This window comes from Chionomys nivalis, chromosome 18 (genome assembly GCF_950005125.1).
Source record: "Chionomys nivalis chromosome 18, mChiNiv1.1, whole genome shotgun sequence".
NCBI lineage: Eukaryota > Metazoa > Chordata > Mammalia > Rodentia > Cricetidae > Chionomys > Chionomys nivalis.
In genome coordinates, this window is record NC_080103.1 from 42,597,022 (window position 1) to 42,621,184 (window position 24,163).

Here is a 24,163-nt window from a genome sequence, read left to right on the forward strand (position 1 = left end):
ACATTTATGTTTTCAATTATGATTTCCATATTCTGAAGTCCTGCTATTTGTCAAGGCAATGTTCTGTACCAGGTAGGCATGTTTAAATATTCTATGCTCAAAAATACTTTTTCAGAAAAATAGTACTATTACTATAACTTAGTAAAGTTTTATTAATGTAGATCTTGTAACCATTTGACCTTCAGCCTGTTCAACACCAAACACTAACAATAATAAAGGCCCTGCCCAGTTCACTATCACGATCTAAAGTCTTATCCTTAACAGCGAAGATATCTCTTGGAGACTGGTTAGAAATGAACACTCTTGAGACGCCCCCGCGCCCATCCCTGCCAGGTGGAACTGAGAGTTCAAACATAGCTGCAGGTGGTTCCCAAGTGGTGAGGCTCAGAAAGTCCCATGAAGGCCTTGAAGTTCCCTCAGCCTTAGAACCCCCAATATACATGCTCCTCAGAATACCAATTCTGCATTTGTAATTTTGATAAATGTCCCTTTCCCCCTCTAGACTGAGACGTCTTATAGGCAAGTCTGCTCAGGGATGGTCCCCAGAGCCACACACACATTGCTCAAAGATCTGCTACACAAACAAGAAAGCACACCCCGGACCCCTCTCGTATCTGCTTCCCCAACCTCTGCATGCTCAGTGGAGCTTCAACTGGGTTTTCTCAGATCTCCAAGGGATTAGGAAGAATCCCAGGGCAGGAAAGCATACTGGAGTTATGGAAGATTTATGTCCCCAGCAGTTAAGCGTTCTCTGCATACTGGGAGGAAAGAAGGCATTCAGTTCTGTCAGAACATGGTCCAAATGGAGTTGTGTGAGGAGACTCCTGAGTGCTTGTGACAACGCTCCAAGGTAACAAGTCTTGTGACCTCAGCTTCTTCAAAGCATGAACTGTTTTTGGAATGTACTTTTGTTTTTTCCCAGGTGAGGCGAACAGGAGTGAGTTTACTTCAGATTAGTCATGATTGCTTGTTGTCTTTATTCAATTAAATGTTTACATGCCTCTATGGAAAAATCATGTTTCTGCCATATGCCACTTGTCCTTGTGACTGCATATATCTTGAATTCATGAGATTGGTACTCGTGTGACCCTCTCTTACACTCAGACTATAAATTGTCTGGCGTTCCGAGTAAAGCTGGTTATTCCATGAGGCTTTAGTTGCCTTATTTATTGGCTCAATTCTCTCAGGTCCCATGGTCTCTAGAGGAGGAATAAGTGTGTTCTCCCTAATTCTATGCAAGGACTTTTATTCTTATAATGTTTTCATTGTGTTCCTTCCGTTGTTTTTCTTCCGACTAGGAAGTTATTGGAGTGAGAAATATTATAAATTTACATAATTACTAATACATATATATTTGACTGTTTACTTACAGCTTATCTTGGAATAAAAAGCAACGTTTTCCGTAAATTATAAAAGGTAACTAATTGACTGAGGCAGGCTTGTGTCCCAGTGTCCCATCCGCTCCTGTCTGTGAATGTGATGAAACGGGCCCCATGTCTATAACCCCAGAAAGCATAACAATATCTGTGTTCCCACTCTCCCAGGTAGTAAAAAAAAATTGAACATGGCTGTAATAGATTGGCGTATTGTTCTGGGACCCCAGGCACAAAAATCAGAAGCCAAAAAACAAGCAAGAGACAATCAGTATTATTAACAGTGTTTTTATTTACAAAGATTGCTTTTATTTGGCCAAAAACCACAAACATTTTTCACTTTAGAAAACATTAAATAATAAACAAGATGTTATACAGTACTTTGGATAACTTCTTCAGTGTAGTGCAATGTCTTATCGGCACCTCAAAGTGAAATTCTCCTTTCCCCTTTCGCCTCCAGCTGTGTAGTACATGACCAAAAAGGAACTGAACCATGAAAAATGGAACTAAGAACATATTATCAGCCTTTACGGACTCAGGTCAGAAGTCCCAACTCTGCCTCTGTAAGCTAAATGACAAAGTCACTTGGGCCTGTTCAAAAACATAATACCAGCTTGAGGGATAGAAGGCTCCTACCGAGTGTGTGAAGGAAGCATGGGAGGAGTCTGGAGGGCAAGGGCTAACAGTGCCGTGGTTGACATGTTCAGTAGCCATGTTAACTTGTCACATGCAAAGCAGAGACAATGCACCAGACAAAAGTCTCTCGGACCTGTGTTTCTTGATAGGGTCTCTCTGAAAAACAAGTCTAAACAAGCAACAGGGTCATACTCTTGCCCAGGAATAAAACAGTAACATCGCCACATTAGGACATTATTAAGCTATAGAAATATAGCTTTGTTTGTTTGTTTGTTTGTTATAACCTCTCCAAAGATAAATAGTTTGGGGGGGTTAACTGTTTAGATACTGCTGCTGGCTGCTGAGTGAGAGGCATTTTAGGGAGTTCAACATCTCCTCTTGTGCTTTTTCCAACAGGTCAAGAGAAGACTGCCTGGCTCAGAGCTTAGTCCAAATCGCTTATTTCCGGACTCATTGGTATATACTAGTGTGGGGATCAGGGTATCATCTAGTGTTCATAATCTGGTACTTCACCTTGAAGTAAGGGTACCTTAAATAGGTAAAAATTTAATGTATTTTTAAGTGGTGGGGAGCAAAAGAGGAGATAGAGAGGAAGGGAGGAGCTGAACAGGAAAGGGGGAGAGATGTGGAGGTAGAGGGAGAGAGATTATGATTTTCGCATTTCTTCTGTAAAGGATTTGGCTTAGCAACTGTCCCTGCCAGGAAGTGCCCCCTCACACTCTAGCCTAAGCCTGCTTCCTCTTGTTCTATTCTCAGTGCACATGGAGAACAGCTGGTCCCCAAGCTCTTGGTGCCAACCCTTCACATACTGGAAAACCAGCAATGGTTTGCCCCTCAGTCTTCTCTTCTCCGGGCTGAATAATCCCAGTGCCTTTACTTTTTCATCATAGATCTTTTTTTCCAACCCTTTAATCCTCTCTGTGTTTCCTGGCAAAAACAGCAGAAAATATTTTGATTACTTAGTCAGAAGTGATGGAGAGGTAAGGAGAAAGTTGACTTTTTAAAGTTATGAGATTTTAATTTAGCAAAGGGATGATAGGGAGGCGCTAGGGTTGGGGCTTTGCGGATATAATTCCAATCCCTTGCTTCTGTATTGAGTGTGTCTCATTCCACTGCTTGCAGCGCCTCAGTGGGCATGCCTGCTTCCCATCCCAGCCCTGGGTGACATGGAAGCCATGAGCTACACTCGTGGGCACCCCATGCTGTCAACTTAAAGCTCACCGTGAATGCCTGTCCCATGCCTACCCTACACCCCGGCTCCCCACACATCTTTACCAAGTTCCTCATCGGTGGAGCCATGTTACAATGGTGAAAGCTGTTGGCTGAAGGTATAACTCAAAACCTAAGAGTTTAGATATTAACTGCAGGTCCTTGCTTCCCTTAATAGCGATCTTCTGTAAAGACCAAACTCGAAGACATTGAAATAAAGTAATTCCACTACCCCAGCAGGACACCAGCTGTCTTGCTGCCAGGATAAGGTCAAGGCATGGATGACACTTCACCATGTATTTTTTAACTCAAGCTATCATAAGCTGCCTTTGACCTTGCAACTAGAGTCTGTGAATATTCAGAACACGTAAATTACTTATACTAATAGCACATTTACACAAACACAGTACAACTAACAAGGAATTCCATGCCCACCCTACATAACTCTCTTTAAAAGAAAAACACAGTTTACAAGAGTAAATGCATCTTAATACATTATACGCCCTTCCGTTATAAAGTGTATGGCAGTAAAAGTCAGAGTGAGGTCAGGCCAGAACAAGGGAAAAGGATCAACTAGCTTCACAAGCACGCTGTACATCATACCGTAAGCAAAGTCAACACTACTCATGGCACAACACTGGACAGATCACAGAATACCTTTAGCACAGAATGGAAACTCCTCCCATAATTGGCTCTCGGGCCCACTCTGTAACCAGGATGAAGGATGGCATGGGTCACATATGCCAAAGACCTTCATAAAGGAGATACAGGGTAGAAGGTGCCACCCCAGAAGGGCCTGGATGTGTCTCCAGATGCTCCTGTACTTCAAGGAGGGGGTCACTGTTCACTGGGATTGCACAAAAGCAGGCCACCAAGACCTGAGTCACCAACCAGCCTTCCTCCTGACCCACTCTTGCCCTAGGCCTGATAAGGGGGAGATGAGAAGGCAAGGATTGGAGAAAAAGGGAGAACGACACAGTTCACTGCTAGCTCTGGAGCTGCTAGTGTTCTTCTTAGCAGCGACCTTTTTTCAAGCTCACATCATCCAATCCAATCTCCCCTGTGTGACCACGCCTTTTTTCACCTTTGAAGATGACCTAGGGAGAGAATGCACACACTGGTCAGGCCTCCTCTGCCCTTTCCCAGGGCTCACTCATGGAGCATAACAGGGCAACCCTTCCCCCAAACCAAACATTAGACTTCTATAGCAAATGGAAACACCAGGATGCAGGTGCCAGTGTTATTCCAGGCCCCGTTGCCTTATGGTACACGTGGACCAGTAAGCTGGTCACCAGATTGCAGTACTCAGAACCAGCAACTCTTCAAATTGGCATTCTCCCGCACACTAGTTTCCTGCAGGCATGCTGGCAGAGTGAACACTGGTCAAAGACTACCAGGGTTTAGAAGGAAGAAGAGCGCGCAGGGACATAAAGCTGAGAAAGCAGGGGCTGAAGAGCTGCAAGATTCAGGCCTTGCAGCCTGCCTTGGTTTTCCCTCACTAACACCCCTCACCACCCACACTGGGACAGAAGCATACACCACAGTCCAAGGACACTGCTGCTTTAGCTGTGTAGTGCCCAACATCTGCTCTCTCACGTTTTACCCTCTGTAGGGTAGCCCTGCTCCCTTAAAACAGGACAAAACTTTCAGTACTATGACTTGATGCAATTCCTCTTTTACTTCTCTAATATAAATATTAAGAAATCAGAGGCAAAAGGTACATAAAATCTCAGAACCCCCATAAAAAATGCAATAGGAAACGGAAGTAGAGTCTTCATGACAAAGCGGTGGAAGAATCTACATAACGATGAAATTTTCCAAAATTCACCCATTATTTTGGGAGGATGTGACAGATCATTTTGTTACTATCCACAACTTGGTTATTTAAAATAAAATTTAAAATTGAAATACAGTTTTCATCACCACTCAAAGCCTCCCCCTTAACCCATCCTGAACAGCGCCTTTCAATCCTGGATCTGAGATCCCATCTGGAATTGCTTAACTCTGATCTCTGGGCCAAAGGGGAAAATGAATTTCAGAGGAGCACTTAAGAATAGAAAGAAGAAACACCTCCACAGAGGTTATCAGAGGAAGAGTTGGACGCGTAAGGAATTGAAGGTAAAGAAAAAGAAGGCACTGTTAATCACAACACCCCAAACCCTGGATGCTTCTATCAACTTTTTTTTTTTTAATTCTTTTTCAATTGCCAATTTTCTCTTTGAAAAGGGTTTGTCATCACAAGGGCGTGAGGGTGTGCTGGTCAAGGTTGCAGCAAAGAAGGATGAAGAAGCAGAAAAGAAGCCGGGCGATGGTGGCGCACGCCTTTAATCCCAGCACTCGGGAGGCAGAGGCAGGCAGATCTCTGTGAGTTCGAGACCAGCCTGGTCTATAAGAGTTAGTTCCAGGACAGGCTCCAAAACCACAGAGAAACCCTGTCTCGAAAAACAAAACAAAACAAAACAACAAAAAAAAAAGAAGCAGAAAAAAAGCAGAAAAGAATTTCAGAAAGAAGCAACGGATGGGGGGCCCTTGTGCCCAGAAAAAGCCACAAAGCAACAGACCTGAACCAGAGCAAGGTTTCTTCAAGGCCTATTCCCAGGCTCTCCTCTGAAGGCAGAGCCTCCATTTGGGGATCTACTTACGCTCTTGACGTCAGCCCCTCGCAAGGTGATCTGGGTTTGCCTCCAGCCATGGCCACCATTTCTTCCCCACAGGGCTGCTCCAGGGGCACCGTGTTTTCTCACAAACACCTGCAGTGTGCCGGAGTGCAGCCCAGTTACCTTGTGCCTGAAGGACAGGCACAGGTCCCCTGAATGCATGAGGTGGCCGAGAGGTAGCACCAAGCGAGCAGCTTTTCCCCCTGGGGCTTTGGCTGCAGACACTGTGAGATACTGTCCACCTGCAATGGGAAAAGCAGGGCCTCTTTCCAGCACAAAACTGCATGGACAGGAGGTTCTTAATAAACTTCCGACTGTAACATGCATCAATAAAGAATCCCAGATCTTTCTGAAGAAGATCTGTTATAATGCCATGGTCTTAACAAATAACACCCACTATTTTGCCCACAGAGAACAAAGTCAACAGATTAGATTAGACCCAAACACTGACTGTCTCCTTGGATATGATCAGACATCCCTTAGGCACCTGGAAGAACTGCCTTCCGATTCCCCATCAACTCGCTGCTGCCAGGCAACCTACACCGGTTGAGCAGAAATGACTCAAAATTTCCCTGGTAAAATTTATGTGTAGACAATTAATCTCTGGATGATAAAACACAAAGTAATAGAAACTGCATTATTTCTGATTATTCTGTCCTCTCTCCACGTACAAAACATGGTCCCGAAGAGCAGAAGGATGTTTTAAAACAGTTTGTTATCTTTCTCACATGGGCACAGCAAACCCAGGAAGACAAACAGGTAGCCAGGACACTCTCCACATCTTTCCAGGGTATCGATTTCATTTGGAGGCTAGTGATTTAAAAGATTTATGTACAGTAAAGCAAATCTATAACTGTGTATTTCTGTCTGTTTATGTGTCTGTCTTGTTATATCTAAGTGAACACAAAGCTTAATAAAGGCCTCCACTTTTGACACATCACCTTGGCTGTCCTCAGACCCATGTCTATAGATTTCCCACTTTTTTTTTGTTAAAGAATTGCAATTAGGAAAATAAAAAGATCAAGCTCTAGTAACGAGGGTCGGTCTGCTACTTCTCAAAAGAAAGCTGTGAGTGGAAAGTCAGGGCGTGCACAGATGACGATCCCTGTGGGCGGTTTTGTCGCAGCCAGCTGCAAACAAACTGAGGGTTTCAACACTAATCTGTATGCAGAAAGAATGTGGCTGGAACGCTGAACACATGTATCTGTTGTGGGAGAAACCTCATTTCCCTTTCAGTTCAAAGACAGACCATCGTCATAGCCTTACACTTTATTTATACAAGACACGGCAAGAGACTTGGAATGGTGTCTTATTCAAGTGTGGTTTTCTCTACCAAGTTCACGTTGGTATACTGCTAGGTAACAGTGGCTTTTGAGTAACTACGACATATCCATGTTTTGGGCTAAGTGCTCCTGGCAGGCTGCCAACAACGGAAGCCAGTCCGACCTGCACCTCGAACCTCCCCATTAACAAGGATAGACAGGACACTTTGGTTATTTGTTAGATAAACGACTGCTGTTCCAAAAACACTGCAAAAACCTGCCAGAAGATTGGTTCTTGTCTCTCAATGTATCCAATTCACTCAATGTATCCAACTCAATGTATCCAACTCTCTCAATGTATCCAACTCACTCAATGTATCCAACTCAATGTATCCAACTCACTCAATGTATCCAACTCAATGTATCCAATTCAATGTATCCAACTCACTCAATGTATCCAACTCAATGTATCCAACTTACTCAATGTATCCAACTCAATGTATCCAATTCAATGTATCCAACTCACTCAATGTATCCAACTCACTCAATGTATCCAACTCAATGTATCCAATTCAATGTATCCAACTCACTCAATGTATCCAACTCAATGTATCCAACTCACTCAATGTATCCAACTCAATGTATCCAACTTACTCAATGTATCCAACTCAATGTATCCAACTTACTCAATGTATCCAAATCAATGTATCCAACTCAATGTATCCAACTCAATAAAAACACACAGATGTTGGCTTCTTCCCTCCCGTTCCCTCAGATATTGACACCCCCAAAATACTGGGCCAAAAATTTTATGTGTACATTAAACATCTGTCTCCAAGGTAAGATTATTACAGCAAACCTGCAGCTTTTAAGAAAACAGGGATTATCTTAAATCTCTGTGGAATGCATGCTAATACATTCTGCGAGACACTGCACGCAAACAGAGCTCCTAAGATTTAAACAGCCCTTTCTACAAATACTCAAAACTCTAAAATTGTGATAATGATGTAAACAGTTGCTACTATTCCTCCTCCATATATCTGCCCTGACTTAGGTTTAATTTTTTAAAAAATTTTATTTATTGATTGACTAACTGTTCAAAATGGTAGTGATGCCCACACGCCACAGCACACATTTAGAGGTCAGATGTGTATGGTCAGAATCCTCTGCATACTCTGTGGGACAGTTCTGAATGGCATCCCGACATGCTGTGCACGCCTCCCATCCTCCAACTCCCTGCCACCTTCTTGTCTCCCCACCCTTTTCTCCAAGCTGAAAACGTGCTTGCTGGTTCTCTTGGGGAATTCTCCCGAGAATCTCCTGAGACATTTTCCACATGAACGCAGACCCTCACAGCTGGATTAAGAGGTCAACTCATGCGAAGCTTTAGCCCTTTAACGACATCTTGCCAGAGGACACCCCACCCTCTGAGAAGCTCATCTTCTCCACACCAGCCTGCTCTGTCCAGGAGCTTCACTGAAAGCTTTTTTTCAGAGGAAACTAAAACCCACCTGGGTTTTCTGCCATGGGTCCTGCTTCCCATCCCTTTTAAATCACAAAGAACGATTCTAACCTTGGGTCAACTGGCTCAAAGCAGTATAATTCTAACCTTGGGTCTATTGCTGCTACAGGTTAAACATTCTGGCCTTCACCCACTCTTCAGAGGTAAAGCAAGATACACCTCCCCATCCAGGTCACTCTCTTCTGAGTGATGTGTAACTAAGTCTCAGATGAGGAAGGCTCCTCAGAAGTGGAACAACCACCTCACCAGACGATGTTTTGCCTTCTGGAAAAGGATCCGCTCTATAGAAATAGCCTCCTTCTGAAATAACTGTCATGAGATTCACTCATAAGGACTTCATTACACACTGACTCTGAAGTTCTTTACATTTAATGCTTGCTTACATCTTTCCATAGCTGTGGTTGGTTTCTAGACCCTGAGACATACTCAGCATGAGTTTTTCCCTGTAGAATGGCCCACTAACCTAACCTCTTGAATGATGGTTCTGTCGGCACGCAATCACTTTTCTTTCCAGCTTGGAGTCACGGTTAAGCAGAGCTTTCTTCCATATCTAAATTTGATGTCCATTTAACCCAAGTGTTTGGTAAAAACTAGAAAAGCATCATACAGGAACCAGATCTAATCACCAGGGGTTAGTCTGTCACCTAAGTTGCTGCCACATCCTTTCCATTGCTCGATTCTAACGCAGTCCAATGACCACATAAAACACCCACCCACCCCATTCCAAATTTCATGTATCTTCTACCACAGGACAAGAAAGGTTTGTCCCAATCAAAACGTCTACAAATGAGGTAACAATGAACAGTAGTACCTGGCTCTGAAAAACTGTTCTAAAAACCAATTAGACTATTTTACAGGACCTATTGCAAACAGCCTCTTTCTACAAAGCCATTGGATTCTTTCAAACTTAGAATGAATTCCTCTTCATGGTGTGGCCATGACCACTACTGACAGGCTCATCACCCATGCTTGTAGAAGATCTTTCTGTTGTAAACAGGGCAGCAGTCTGACCCAGTCCCACTTAGAGGCCTGATGTACTAACTACATCAGGTACAGAACCACATGGTCTAAAGCTGCAAGCACTGAGCTGTGTCTACAATACACGAAATTTCATCTCTTGAGCTTTGCAGCCTGAGCAGGCCTACATTGCCTCTCTGGACATCAATGATTCTCCTGTGAAAGGATCACCTGATTCACTGGATGGATATGAGAGTTAAATCAAATTAATGAGGTGAGGAATGTTCTGGAGTGATAACAGATGTTAACATCTGTTGAGTCTGTTATTTACAGGCACATGACGATAACAATATTATGCTCAGAGTTTACCTTACATGAGTACAAGTAACTCAAGATGGAGTTGAACTGTATGAAGTATTACATGTGTCTTTTTTTTCATAACAAAAACCAGTTTTGTTTTGTTTTCTTTTTGTTTTTTTCAAAACAGGGTTTCTCTGTATAGCCCTGGCTATTCTGGAACTCACCCTATAGACCAGGCTGGCCCTGAACTCAGCCGCCTGCCTCTGCCTCCTGAGTGCTTGGATTAAATAAAGGCATAAGCTACCACCACCCGGCTATAAAAACAAATCTTAAAAACTCTATCTATTTATTGAATATTCATATTTTTAAAGATTTACCTTAATATCGATTCTAAAGTATCTATTTCAATTCAATATTCTTTCACTTGCATTTAATTCAATTTCAGAAGTTTCTGATGAAAGCAGTCTGGCATGATGATTTGAAGCCTTGTTGCCAAGACTGCACACTGAAGAAGAACCTTGTAAAGTAAGCACTGTTGGTCTCCCCAGGGGGCCACGCTGCCCCACCGACCTGTGTACCACAGCTGCTATCTCAGAGTGCACATGCTCACAAGATGGCTTCTCTGTGTTGCCTTCTAAAGACAGGATGGCATTTGAAAACTGGGCTTCAGAAGGACAAAACACAGCATGTTTTCCCTTAATATCTTGTGTTTTACTCTTAGAAGCTAGAATCAAAACCAAAAGGAAAAAAGAAACTAGGTTTCTCACCCTTCCATTAAGCTGGCTTCACTTGAAAGCAACAACAATGAAACAAAACAAAATTTCAAGAAAAAAAAAACACCAACAAACATTTAATTACTGACGGGAGAAAAAGACTCCAATGTGTAGCTTTACTTCTTGAAACAAGGCAAAATACAAAGCCCTGAATGTTTACATCAGTGAGCATTGTACATTTACACTTGGACTAATTTCCCAAGAGCCCACATCTAAGTCGAGCTTTTGAACAAGCTTCTCTCGGGAGCAGCGGTGGTGATGTGTACTCTGTCCTCCAGGACCTGACTTACAGTCAGTCATTTCCAGAGGCACTGTGTTGTGTAAATTCCAACTGTCTCCATTCATCTACTGCTCAAATCATTGCTAACCAATCAAACTGACAAAAAATACCCAGGACTGTTACCACAGGGCGCAGAACACTGTGTTACTGTTTTTACTCACAGGAATTGGGTGCTATAAGCTCCTTGAAAACGTGTGCTAGGGTGAATCTAAATGCTCATTTACCCAGCTTTTTCTACCTGTGTCCCATAATATGAGTCTAACAGATGGCTACCAAACCTCCTCCCCTAAGGAAGATGGAATACACACCATAGGGATGCACTGTGTTTTTGTTTTGTTTTGTTTTATGGTCAAAAGGATCAAACAGTGCCAGAAGGCACTATATGATGTGCCGTTACCTGCTGGGTCCCTGATGGGCTCCCAGTGCAAGTCACTGTCTTTTTCTCTGATCCATCCACAGAGTCCATGATCAAAGTTACAGCTGTGTATGAGAACACCTGCAAGGAGGTGGCCAGAAAGATAAGAACACAAACCCCACAGACAGCAGCCAGTGATTTGTAAACCAGAAGTAGCACATAGCAGGAGTTTTCTCCGAAACACACTTAAGGTCCCATCAGAACACCTTGCCCTGAGCTCAAAAGGAAATGGCATGCATCCTTTGGGTAGACACTCCGCTGCAAAAACAGAACCAAGCGTGTTCCCAATTCATGGCCCCATTGGGTCACCACTGTTAAAATATGACTTCCATCTCATGATCCAAACACCACTTTATTGTGATGTCAAAAGAAAATGGTGACTCGTAATTATTTTTGCGCAAGTGATTGAATTAACTGAGTTGCATAAAAAGAAAAGAAGAAATTACCTAACTTGCCCGATTGTGGTCTACAATTTTATTTTCTCCTATTAATGAAACCCACTGTTTTATATCCCAACTGAGAAGAAAATAAGACTGGAACGGAAGAGCCGCTACCTGGGTCGTCCTTCGCTTCGTCATCTGCGCTGACTCCTCTTTCGATTTCAAAGATTTCAAACAGGTCATTCGAAGGCTGCCGGGGAACTATAAGAGAGAAGCCGATGGTTTGGTACCCTCCTTTAAACGACATGCTGTCTTTAAGAAGGATGAAGGAAAGCCTATGCATTTCTGCTCATCATACATAAGGAGGGATATAATCCCTTGTGCAGGGATCGATACTCTCATATTTACCTGGATACAAATTAAAGCATGATTTTCAAAGTTTCTATAATTCTAAATAAGAGAAACTTTTTAAAAACTATTTATTCATTTATTTTTTGTTTGCATTGGTGTTTTGCCTGCATGTATGTCTATGTGAGGGTGTCAGATCTTGCAGTTACAGACAGTTGTGGGCTACTATGTAGCTGTTGGGAATTGAACGCGGGTCCTCTGCAAGAACTGTCAGTGCGCTTAACCACTGAGCCAGGGAGATTGCTTGGGTGCTAAAGTACCTACTGCATATGACTGAGTCCTGAGTTTTGGATCCCCAGACCCCACATGAAAAACTGGTGTAGCAGTACACAACTCTAACTCCAATGCTGTGGAGTCAGGGACAGGAGGATCCCTGAAAGTATCTGGCCAGCCCACCTAGCCAAAGGGATGCTTCTGGTTTGGTGAGAGGCCCTGACCCTATCTAAACGACAAAGCAGGAGGCTGTGGCTTGCAGATCTTCACTGCTCAGGCCACCTGGTATTGGAGTTCTAACCCAGGGGTGTAACTCTGCCTTCCGTCTTTTTCAGATCTAACCTGACTTAGAAGGCAGAGCAACTTCATCTTCTCCTCCCTGCTCCCTCCTCCCAACAGCTGTGGAAATGTACTGCCTGCCACCAATAAAACTGTTCCTGAGCTTCAGAAATGAATGAATGAATAAAAACAAGGTGGAGAGTAGCAAAAAAAGATATCAGAGGTTGACCTCTGGCCTTTAGCACACATACACATGTGCTCACATATATGCACACACATGAACATACATATACCACACACACACAGTGCTATGATATAAAACAACTTCTGATTTCTAGCAAAAAAATTGTCAAATTCATCTCCGTGGAAGATGCATTCTGAACTTTAATGAAAATGCCTACTCACAGCACCCACCTCCCTCAACAGAGCTCTGCACACTGTTGTAAACTAGTACACGCCTATTAGCACTGTGTTCCCATCTAAGCAGGTTCCTCAATCCTATAAGAGCAAGTACGGGAGCTTTCCTGGTACGGCATTAGCAATTCACCCCAAGAAAACACACAGAACTGTCTAAGCATGCCATTTGTTTCCACGTCCCTGACACTGGGGCTCTTTTCCTACTAATTAACCTGAACAAACATCTCCTCTTCCTCTCAGGTCCAGCATAAACATCAGAGAAAGCTCTGAAAACATTCACACCCCTAGCAGAATTAAACTCTTCCCTGTTCGTCAATAGCCCCGTATGCCTGTTACTTTCATATGCTTTTGTAAGGAACTGTAGTTTCTCTCTCTCTCTCTCTCTCTCTCTCTCTCTCTCTCTCTCTCTCTCTCTCTCTCTCTCTCACACACACACACACACACACACACGTCTGTCTCTCTGCTAGTCCCTGAGGTCCTCGATGGCATCAATCACATTCTACTCATATGGCATCTCCAGGGCTTGACCTGGTGACCGGCACGTGGAGATGACTGAGCAAATGCAAAGATCCTGTCTTGAAACCATGTTCTTGTCAACACCCCGAATCAACTGTCACAAGTGGGACAGAGCCTAAGAATACACTTGAAGAGAACTGATTCATTAAGTCCGTATTTATGCATTCATTCCATCTATGTTTGATTTCCAAACAAACGCCAAGCTGGGGTGGGCACTGAGGAGACGGTGTGAAGAGAGGGAACAAGACCAACAAGGGCGCAGATCATACGAAGCTTGAATTCTAATGGCAGACACCAACATCAAACATGGAGATAAATGGACATCTTAAGGTTTGAAAAAGGGTAGGAAGAAAAAACACTGCCTGAAGATGAATAGCTGGGTCGGAGAGTACGGAAACTTGTGGGAAAGATGTTGATGGGATTCTTGACCAGAGGCCAGGGAATACTCCCTTCTCTTTGCCAGAAATTTAATTAATACTTTATTTTTATAAGAGACACAGACTACTGTAGAACTGATGACATTCCCAAGGTTCTCTTTCTCTGTTATTATTGCTAGTGAGGACTTTTAAACTGACATTCTTATCCTATTTGTAACTGTTCTCAGTCTACTCCATCTGGATTCTTCCCCCACTTTTATTTCAAAAGTCAAAACAGGGAAGCACCTTCCTCTTCTACAGCACATGTGCACACACACACATCCACACACACCACGTGCACACACATATACAAACAAAACACACACACCATGTACACACGCACAAACACAAGATACACATAAACACATACATGCACGCACGCGCACACACACACACACACAGATGGACAGAGATGACAAAGTCCAAGCTAAGACAGATGAGCCCTGTGGACAGGCTGCTCACTGGTCCTGGGGAGTAATGAACGACAGTCAGCAATGACATCCAATGACAGCTTACCTTTTCTCATTTTTAGACTCTTAGAGAAAACCTTTCTTATTTATTAGGAGTCCAAAGTTGGAGGTAAATCGGCTACACTTCTCATGGCATACGTTATAAAAACATTAGCACACAATTGTGCTTTTGTTCCATTCTCTAGTAGCAGAATAGAACAAGGACCTTGGAAGTAGAGAAGCTTGACTCTTGCAGTGTAGAGCCTATGGGATTATGACAAAGGATGCCCGTTGGGTTTTGTCTGCGTTCATGGGTCTGGGTACTCTGTACCTGGCTCTGTGTTATCAAGGAAGATTGGGAGGTTTCCTCCGGAAAGAACAATTTAAATTGAATGGGAAAGAGGCAGAACCTTCCACGCACAAAGCGCAAACCTGGGGTGAGGAAGATGGTGCCCTGCGCAGCAAGCGTAAAGACTGCACAGATCAGTCACATGCAGAGTACACAGTGGTGACAAGAGCCCACACGACATGGTAAAGAGAAAGGAAGGGACAAGATAGTTTCTTAGACTTAGAATGGCATAGTTATAAAGATTAAAAAGCATAAAGCATACTAACATGTCCCTGTGCATTTATTTTTTCCTTCACCATCCCCACTTACTAAGGGATCAAAGTGTAGAGCATCAGTGTGGCACCCAGCACTGGGCTGAGCACCTGTGAAGCAAGGGACACATTTCGCTCTCACTTTCTTTTGACCTACATTCTTTGAGGTGAATATGGACATCATGGGTGCTTTAATGGAAGAGCAGAAATTGGATACTGTAAAGGGTTTTTCAGTAGTGACAAGGTAAGGTTTGCCCGATAAAATTATCACTCTGCTGCACTTGGAGAATGGCAAGGAGGAAGGTGAGCAGAGGAAGCACTTATGGTACAATCGCTGTAAAAAGAATTCCCCAACGTTTTCCTGACATGATTCAAAACTGCACCAATAAAAACATTCTCTTGGTGTGACGGCACATGGCTTTAACCCCAGCACTTGGGAAGCAGAAGCAAGCAAATCTGTATGAGTTCAAGGCCACCATGGCCTATATAGCGAGTCACAGGCTAGTCAAGGCTACATAGTGAGACTCTGTCTCAAAAAAACAAAAACAAAAATCCAAAAACAAAAATCTTGCTTTTGTTGCTTCTAAATAAACTCCCAAAGATGGAGATGGTGGACACAGAGGGTATAATTCCCAAGGATGAAGACTGTGGGATACAGAGGGTAGGGATCCCCAAAGACGGAGACTTGGGAGACAGGGGGTACTAACCCTCAAGGATAAAGACTGTGGGATACAGAGGGTACTAATCCACAAAGATGGAGACTGTGGGATATCAGAAGGTGCTAACACCTAAAGAAGGAGGCTGTATGACTTCAGTGGGCTAAGGACACAGGACTGTCTCTTAAAGGCTGCAGAGTCCTGGTTCCCAAGGGGGAAAGCATCTATGAAAAGAAACAATGCCTTTTGCAAAAGATGCCACCTTGTCTGGTGGTGGTATCGCACACCTTTAATCCCAGCACTCAGGGAGGCAGAGGCAGGCAGATCTCTGTGAGTTCAAGGTCAGCCTGGTCTACAGAGTGAGTTCCAGGACAGCCAAAGCTACACAAAGAAACCCTGTCTCTAAAAAAAAACAAACAAATGAACAAATGCCATCTTAGTAAATTCTTTTAAATCTCCAGGGATGTGATAATAGTAACATATAGTCTATATTCAAATATAAGATCTCTCGATCAGTCAGCTGCAGGTTTTACTCAATAAAACCTTAACAGTAAACACAGAGAAGAAGATGTAAATATTACTGCACAAATCCCCCACAGTCAAGCTGACTGCAAACCTGTAAGCGTTTATTTTTTAAAGGAAGGTTTACATATTCAGGTTCTGTCCAGAGTGGTTTGCATGACATCACCCCAGGCCAGATCTGGCATTAGTTGTTGGACTAAAGATTACAGACAACACTGTCCTCAATTCTTTCTATGCTTAGGTGTTTCTTCACTGAAGAGACAGTTGCAGCAGATGTATTGATTCCTACTCTACTCTAATGTCCTTGAAGTGGAAAAAAATCTAGACATTTTAAGAGACTACAGCATGGAGGATTGCAATAAGCAATAAGGGCTTTATGTGTTGTATCATCTCTCTCCTCCCCCTCCCACTCCAAACGCAGAACACACTCAGCAGAGAGAAGAAAATAAAGAGATTGGATATGCCGCTGCAATTTCCTTGCCCCCATTCAAGAAATGTCTTAGCCAAATGTTGGCTTCTTGAAACAAGAAAAGGGTTGCTGAGCCCCACAGAAAAAAGATCTTGCTTCCAACACTGCATCCGATAGGAAGGACCAACGTCCAAGGAGCTACAGAGGTCAGAAGACAGAGCCTCAGAGCAATGAACAGAGCTGGGAAGCAGTAAGTCCCTGGCGAGAGGAGAGGACAGGCCCTGTGCTCAGTAACAACCTGTGGGGGTGGCAGACCCCACCACCCTCCTCTGTATCCTCTATGTTCCTTTTATAAACTTTCAGAACAACTCAGAGGCATTACCCAGGGAACTCCTGCGAGGACCGAGACTCCGAATCACGGCTCTTCACTAAGAATGACTGTAAGCAAGGGAATATCCAGAGGCTTAGTTCTCCCGCCCTCTTCTAAGTCAAAGCAACCTGGGAGGGTGACACTCCCGTAGGCCAGTGTGTGCACCTCCACACAGGTGTGAATACCCCACGAAGATTACCTGAACTGGGTGCAGCACACCCGAGCACAGAGTCCACCCACTCGCCCAAATCATCTATTAAAAGCGGAAGGGAAGCTTTTGGTTTTACTACTCACAGGACCTTCATGAAAGCTTGCCACCTGGACAGATTCATAGCTGTGAGACAGCTGTCATCAGATTCACAGAGAGGACACTGAGGTGACAGTGTCTCTATTTTAATTATCCACTTAACTCTGTATGTGCTACGAGCACCTAAACACAAACTTCTAACTATGTGGTGATAAACAAAGGCTCCCCAGAGTAGCTCATTTCTGTCCTCAGTTTCTCTGCTCGCACTTGCAAATCAATTTATTTTGGAAAGACATTAGCCAAAAACAGCATTAAAACTGCAGCCAACCATAATAAAAAGCATCAGAAAAAAGGCCATCACTAGAGTATGTGGCTTCTTTTATGAATTAATCAGGAAACTCTGTTATTACTATAAGAACTAATTCAGCATCAGTGGGTGTAGAAACAGCTGATGTTCTTACTTAGCAATCGCTGTGGTAAGTTTTCTACACGGACCGTCCCAAGGAACTGACCCAGCTGCCCATTGAGGGGTAAACTGAAACTACCTCAATGTTCAGATGAGGAACCAGAGACACAAGAATCTGGTAACGTGCCCCAAATACGGTCTTTTTAATTTTAACTCCATAGGCAAATGTGCAGAGCTTTAAGAATATTCTGATCTCTAACCCAAGCCATGTTCACTCAGAACTCAATTTATACGTTCTGAAAAGAACCATTTTCTTTTCTTTCCAGTCACCACAGAATCCCATTAAAATACAAATACAAAATAATCTTAAAAACTTTCAGAATTCACAGCACCAGGCCCTGACCTATGAACAGCAGCTACTCGCCTCTCCAACGGTATTGGCAGAGACTTAATCTCTGGGCAGATGACAAAAATCACTTGGGGGCTTTGCAGGCCTATTGATTACTCGAGAACACACCGTTTGGAAGACCTTTTCACCCCTCAGCTGAAGCAATTGTTTACTCATCACCACACAGAATTAAGGAGACTATAAGATGTCTGTGACTGAAAACGATGGCATCTACAGACTATTAAAAGTCTCGAAGAGAAATAAAAACAACCCCAGGACAGCACGCTGCAGAGCTGCAGTCCAGAGAAGGGAACCAACTGCCCTCTCACTATTTGATGTCAAGGCTTTCAGCTCATTCTCGTGTTCTCCAGCAACAGCAACAGCAAGGCTGGTCCTCAGCCACTTGTAAATAATGTGGCAGAGATTAGTTACATTATATTCTATAATCCTGAGTCTATAACACCTTCACCTTTGTTTTATACGGTGCAGGTGGTAAATTTCCATTATGCAATTATTGTATTTTGAATCGGCCTACATCTGGCCAAATCTCTTTCTATGCGAGACATGATTTCCCTGGATGGAGGCTGTTGCTGAGGCTGAGACAACCCTGCCACACAATCTGGCCTGCACAGCAACAGCATACTTGTGAGTGTGCTCAAAATGCAGTCGGAGAGCCTATCCCGGCCCCACGGAAACAGAGTGCTCACTTTGATAAGACGTGCATGTAATTTGTACACATACTGATGCACTGAGGCAGTCTGCATGAATGAGTACCCTCCAGAAAAGACGAACCTTAGATAAGCACCATGAATGATTCTAGTTCAATGTGGATTCTGAAAACAGAAAAGAAAATGGGGTGGGGGGGTGGGGTGGGGTGGATATGTCCACTGGTTCAAGGGACAGTATATTCCTTCTAGTAATTGGAGTCTTTTGGCTGAAATTGTCCATTTATGGCACATTCAGTTCTAAAGAGATTTCTGAACAGTTAGAAGTTAATGATAAATTCTAAATGCTAAAAGCTACAAATGCTTCAAATGAAACTGCCATGATCAGAACCAGAACTCCCTGGGTCCTCTCTCAGAACGTACGCCGCCACTCTTCACTCTTCCAGGGGGAGACTGGGAGTCCATTCCCACTGCCCCCTCCTCAGGAGTCATCGTCACAATAAATCGTGGTTATCCTTGGCGATGACAGTGAAGAACTGGAAAACTGAGGATAACAAGCAAGCAATGGAAACCACCGAAAGCACCATGCATGGCATACGCCCATGGTCATTTCTGACTTTTTTTGGAGTCATATATTTTACATCTAATTGGGATAGGATGGTATATATTGCTTTATATTTAAATTTTTAGTTAACATATAGAAAATACAGCTATTTTTCTAAGCAATTTTTAAAATTAATGAGAGTTGCTTTTTTTTTTTCTTTCATTTATCATACTGCTATAAAGGGATGCATTCTCCCCCAATTTCCTCCGCGAAGACCTTTATTTCCTTTGCTCTTATATAGCTCTTACCTATTACCTTTCCTCTGTTGACAGCAGAGTCTTGTTTTTGTGTTTAGTCCCCCGTTTTCCAAAGATCTTCTGTATTCAGATAGACATGCCACCATTTAAACCTGATTATCTGCTTGTCTGCCCGACACCTTTCTTCCCCACCTGAACTGCTATGATCTCTACCCGACCATCTGAGAACAGCCTCATTAGTCTCTGCACGGCATAGGATGCAAGCTGCTCATCAGGACTCTTGGTGATCGTGATGAGAGGTCTCCGTACTTCCTAGTTCAACCAAGAACTAACCAGACACCAGTTTGTTGAGACTTCTAATCCAGTGAGTTAAACAGTCCCACGGTTAAATCTATCTGTAGATACATACACTGTACTACGCTTCTAGAGACTGACAGTGACCATTAGCACATTATAGTTTTGAGAAGCCTTACAGCTATCACACCTAGTTAACCTGGCTAAACCTCGGACTCCTTTATGTATTTGACCCCAGAACTCACGTAACATTTCAGGGAGCTAACGGCCTATGAAACACACTTGAAGAAATACTACTTTGTCCCAGTAATGAAAGAACAATGTCATACTTTGTCAGGGCATTAGTACAGTTCAAACTAGCCTATTGAGCTGGTTTACAGTTGGCTCTGAAAAATGCATCTGGTTAGTTTCTAGTCCCATTAACAAAAATCTTTAGAGCCCTTAGAGCAGTGGCTCTCAGTCTGTGGGATGGAACCCCTTTCACTAACCTCTATGTAAAATGTAAAAGATTTACATTACGATTCATAACAGTAGCAGCAATATAGTTATGAAGTGGCGATGAAAGTAATTTTATGGTTGGGGTCAGCACAACATAAGGAACCGTATGAATGGTTGCAGCATGAGGAGGGTTGAGGACCACTACCTCAGATTACTCTTATTTTGAAATAGATGCTGAATATTTCATATCCTACATGAAAGGTGACTTTTTTTTTTTTTTTTTTTTTTTTTTTTGGTTTTTCGAGACAGGATTTCTCTGTAGCTTTGGTGCCTTGTCCCGGAACTAGCTCTTGTAGGCCAGGCTGGCCTCGAACTCCCAGAGATCCGCCTGCCTCCTGAGTGCTGGGATTAAAGGCGTGCGCCACCACCGCCCGGCGAAAGGTGACTTTTTAATATATTTATTCTCCCCAGTATGGTTATAGTGAATCAATACGGTAAGTAATCTTTCCCAGTTCATAGCAGTTCATTATTCATACAATTTTTACTTGAATTTTCTCTGACCTTGAACCCACTCCGTGGAAAAGAAGGCCTGTTTTGCAAACTCATAAATATCAGAGGGATGAAGCAAACCCAGGCTTCCTGACTCAGCGCATCGTAAGAAGAGTCCTGGAGGGAATCCGTCTCGCATGCTTCAACCTATTTTCACACTCCCTTCCCACGACTTCTAGCTCTCAACATCAGGCTTAAATTTTAAAAGTATACTGGACATAAAATCTTCTAGAGAATGTTTACCGTCAGTGGCTATGTTACCCTCGGTCAGGGAATGAGTAAAACTGTAATCTGAAATAGCTGATCATTTATTTGAAAAGCCATCAGAATCAAAAGGGGGAATTTAGCTTCAACAAGAAATGCAATTCAAACTACTTAATCTGAAGAAGAGTAGATTCCTTTTCTGAAATACTTCTGGAAGTTCATGGGAAGTGAACCTTAACACAATGACCAAGAGTCATTGCCGCAGAGTAGGACAACATTATGGTTTCTTAAATTTACGTTAAACAAGGATGTCTCTGTTGCAATCTGGGCTATGGGGAAGGGAGCTGGATATAAAAGGAGTGATTTAAGAGTCCTCATAAAATCATGGGATATAAGAATAAGACTCTAGGACACTTAAGTAATGCAGCTTTAGTAATGCCCCTAGGCCCCAAATTAAAATACCAGAGATGATGGCAATTAGTACAGGGACCACTTATTTGCAGTTTAAAATGGAAGTTTGCAATTCTGCATCCTTTTCTTTCGTAGCAGTATCAAAGGAACAAAACGCTGCAGTCGACGGTGCTCTTTGCAAGCCCATATTGTGTTGTGGGATTGTTTCATAAATCTTTCTTGCATTAAAAATATTTGTGAGCCGGGTGGTGGTGGCGCACGCCTTTAATCCCAGCACTCGGGAGGCAGAGGCAGGCGGATCTCTGTGAGTTCGAGGCCAGCCTGGTCTACAAGAGCTAGTTCCAGGACAGGAACCAAAAAGCTACGGAGAAACCCTGTCTTGAAAATCCAATACATATATATATATTTGTGAGTCTTTAAACTAACTTTTCATAATACACTCATAAAGTAAACTGTATTTTAACTATCTTGAGGAGCTCAGAAGCAGATACGCTGAGATGACCGCTCTCCATGGTTGATGGGCCTCTTTTTGTTAATCAATACATCTCACCATGTAGAGTCCTTCAGCGTGTCTCATACGGCATTGGCACCTGATTATATTTCTAAAAATCTGGAAAATATTGTATTTCACAATCATTTAGATTATAGACATATGGTAAATTTTGAATCTATAAACTGAGAGAGAGAGAAGACTTGGTCGAAAGGTAAACAAGTTCTTGGCAAGAAATGGTGACACTTTAGGTATAATCTTTTTTAGAATAAAAAAATCAGGTGAACTAAAAATATGCTAAGGTTCCTTACTATTTTCACAGAGAATAATGTTTTCTTTTTCTGAATAAATACCTTGGTAACCTTTTGTTTTTCAGAATATATGCTATAACCACAAGAAACCAGTTTAGAAGTCACCACAATATTCTCCTACACGCTAAACTTAGGAGTAGCTATTGCTGAAGATGAAGGGAAAGTGGAGTTGAATTCCTGGCACTGTGTCTGGGTGGCAAGGTTATCTGTGCCATGTGATAGTCCTGCCACACGATCAAGAAGATCGCCCAAAGAATGTCCCAGGGATCACACTCGCTTACAAAAGGGCTCTGGACAATCTCTGCAGCTAGGATCTCCCCAGTCTGTCTTACACTGCAGCTAAGACCTCCCTAGTCTTACACTGCAGCTAGGCCCCTCCCTAGTCTTACACTGCAGCTAGGCCCCTCCCTAGTCTTACACTGCTAGGTTCACCTGGTAAATTTCCACACTATTTTTAATTCCTTGATGTGTATCTATGTGTGCAGAGAAGAAGATTCATGGGGGCTCTTTAACAAGAGAAACTATTACAAGGAATGCCTAGAAAGATGTTCTCTCCATCAGTGTGTGTGTTTATGTTATGCTGCCAATTTTTCATGATCAGTAAAGGCAGGAAAATAACATACATAGCATACTTGGCTGAGACATGAGTAAAAATCACATTATGTGATGATCACAAAAAGATAGGAAAAAAGAAAGGAGAGACAACACACACAGCAATCAATTTCAAAACCAAAGAGATATGCACATATTGAGATGGATATTTTGAGATCTACCATCGAATTCTCCTAGAACTTATGCAGATTGCCTAAACCATGCACAACCACAATAGAACGAATCTCAATTTCCCTTCAAATAAACGGCAGTGCCAAAGGAAAAGGAAACTGAAATCTCATGTGTCTTCTCTTGCCAAGAACTACAGTCATCATGGGGGCTGGGGAGATGGTTCAGTTAGTACAGTGCTTGTGTTTGACCCCCCAGAAATTAGGTTAGAAGTGTAGATCTGGACCTAGCGCACTTGTAACCAGCATGCTGGAGAGTCCCAGAGAGATGGATCCCTGTACCTCACCAGCTACCCAGACTAGCCTGTGGGCAATTCCAGATCAATGAGAGACCTGTCCCAAAAGAAAAAAAAAAAGTTGACTCCACCTGAGAAACAACATCCAGAGTTGTTAGGTGGTCTCCACATGTGCACACATACAAGTATATATATACCTGCACACATGAGTGTGCACACACATGCAAGTATATACACACCCACACACATGTCTGCACACATACAAGTATATACACATCCACACATGTGTATACACTCATCCACACACATACAAGCATATACATACCCCCACACGTGTATATACACACTCACACACATGTGTATGCACACACATACAAATAAAGACATACTCACATACTGTATATACACACACATACACAAGAATTACAAGCATCAATATTCTATTTAGCTCATAAAACATTAGTGACACTTAATTTAAATGGCACGCATTGGCTCCATCATGGGAAAAGCATAAATTGGTAATGACATAAAGGTACAGGGTTGGTAGACGTTATGAATGTACAAGAGGCTAAATGTACATGAAGTGAAACAGGCAAGTAAGGATACACAAATGAACAGCGCTAATATGCCAAGTTTAGTCTGGGAACAAGAGAGCAGCCTTTTCCCCATCGCCTTCCTTTTCTTCCCATAGCCTGTCTCCACTGGTGGTTTCCCCTCTGCTTAATACCTGTGAAGGGCTAGGACTCTTACCTGGGGCCCACCTCCATGCTCCACCAGCTAACAGCCAGCATGAGGGGCAAATGTTCAGTCTCATCTCTTTCCCTGACAGACCCCTCCAACCGGCAGTCTACACTGCTTCCTGCTCCTGTGCGCCCCCCATTGTTCTGCCTCCTCTTTAACTGTGAGGTCTCTTCCCTCATTTCCT

General features: G+C 42.9%; 1 protein-coding gene across 4 annotated transcripts in view; it reads right to left on the reverse strand.

The window, feature by feature from the left end:
- Positions 1-1,651: 1,651 nt before the first annotated feature.
- The window catches only part of Npnt (nephronectin), a 66,661-nt gene continuing 44,149 nt past the window's right edge, over positions 1,652-24,163 (reverse strand). For all 4 annotated transcript variants that reach the window (XM_057793758.1, XM_057793756.1, XM_057793757.1 and 1 more), the window contains 4 exons: positions 11,939-12,025; positions 11,367-11,465; positions 5,861-6,117; positions 1,652-4,315 (listed from right to left, as the gene is read on the reverse strand). In XM_057793758.1, the coding sequence (XP_057649741.1) occupies positions 4,232-4,315; positions 5,861-6,117; positions 11,367-11,465; positions 11,939-12,025 (527 nt within the window). In that variant the 3' untranslated portion in view covers positions 1,652-4,231. The remainder of the gene's footprint in view (positions 4,316-5,860; positions 6,118-11,366; positions 11,466-11,938; positions 12,026-24,163) is intronic.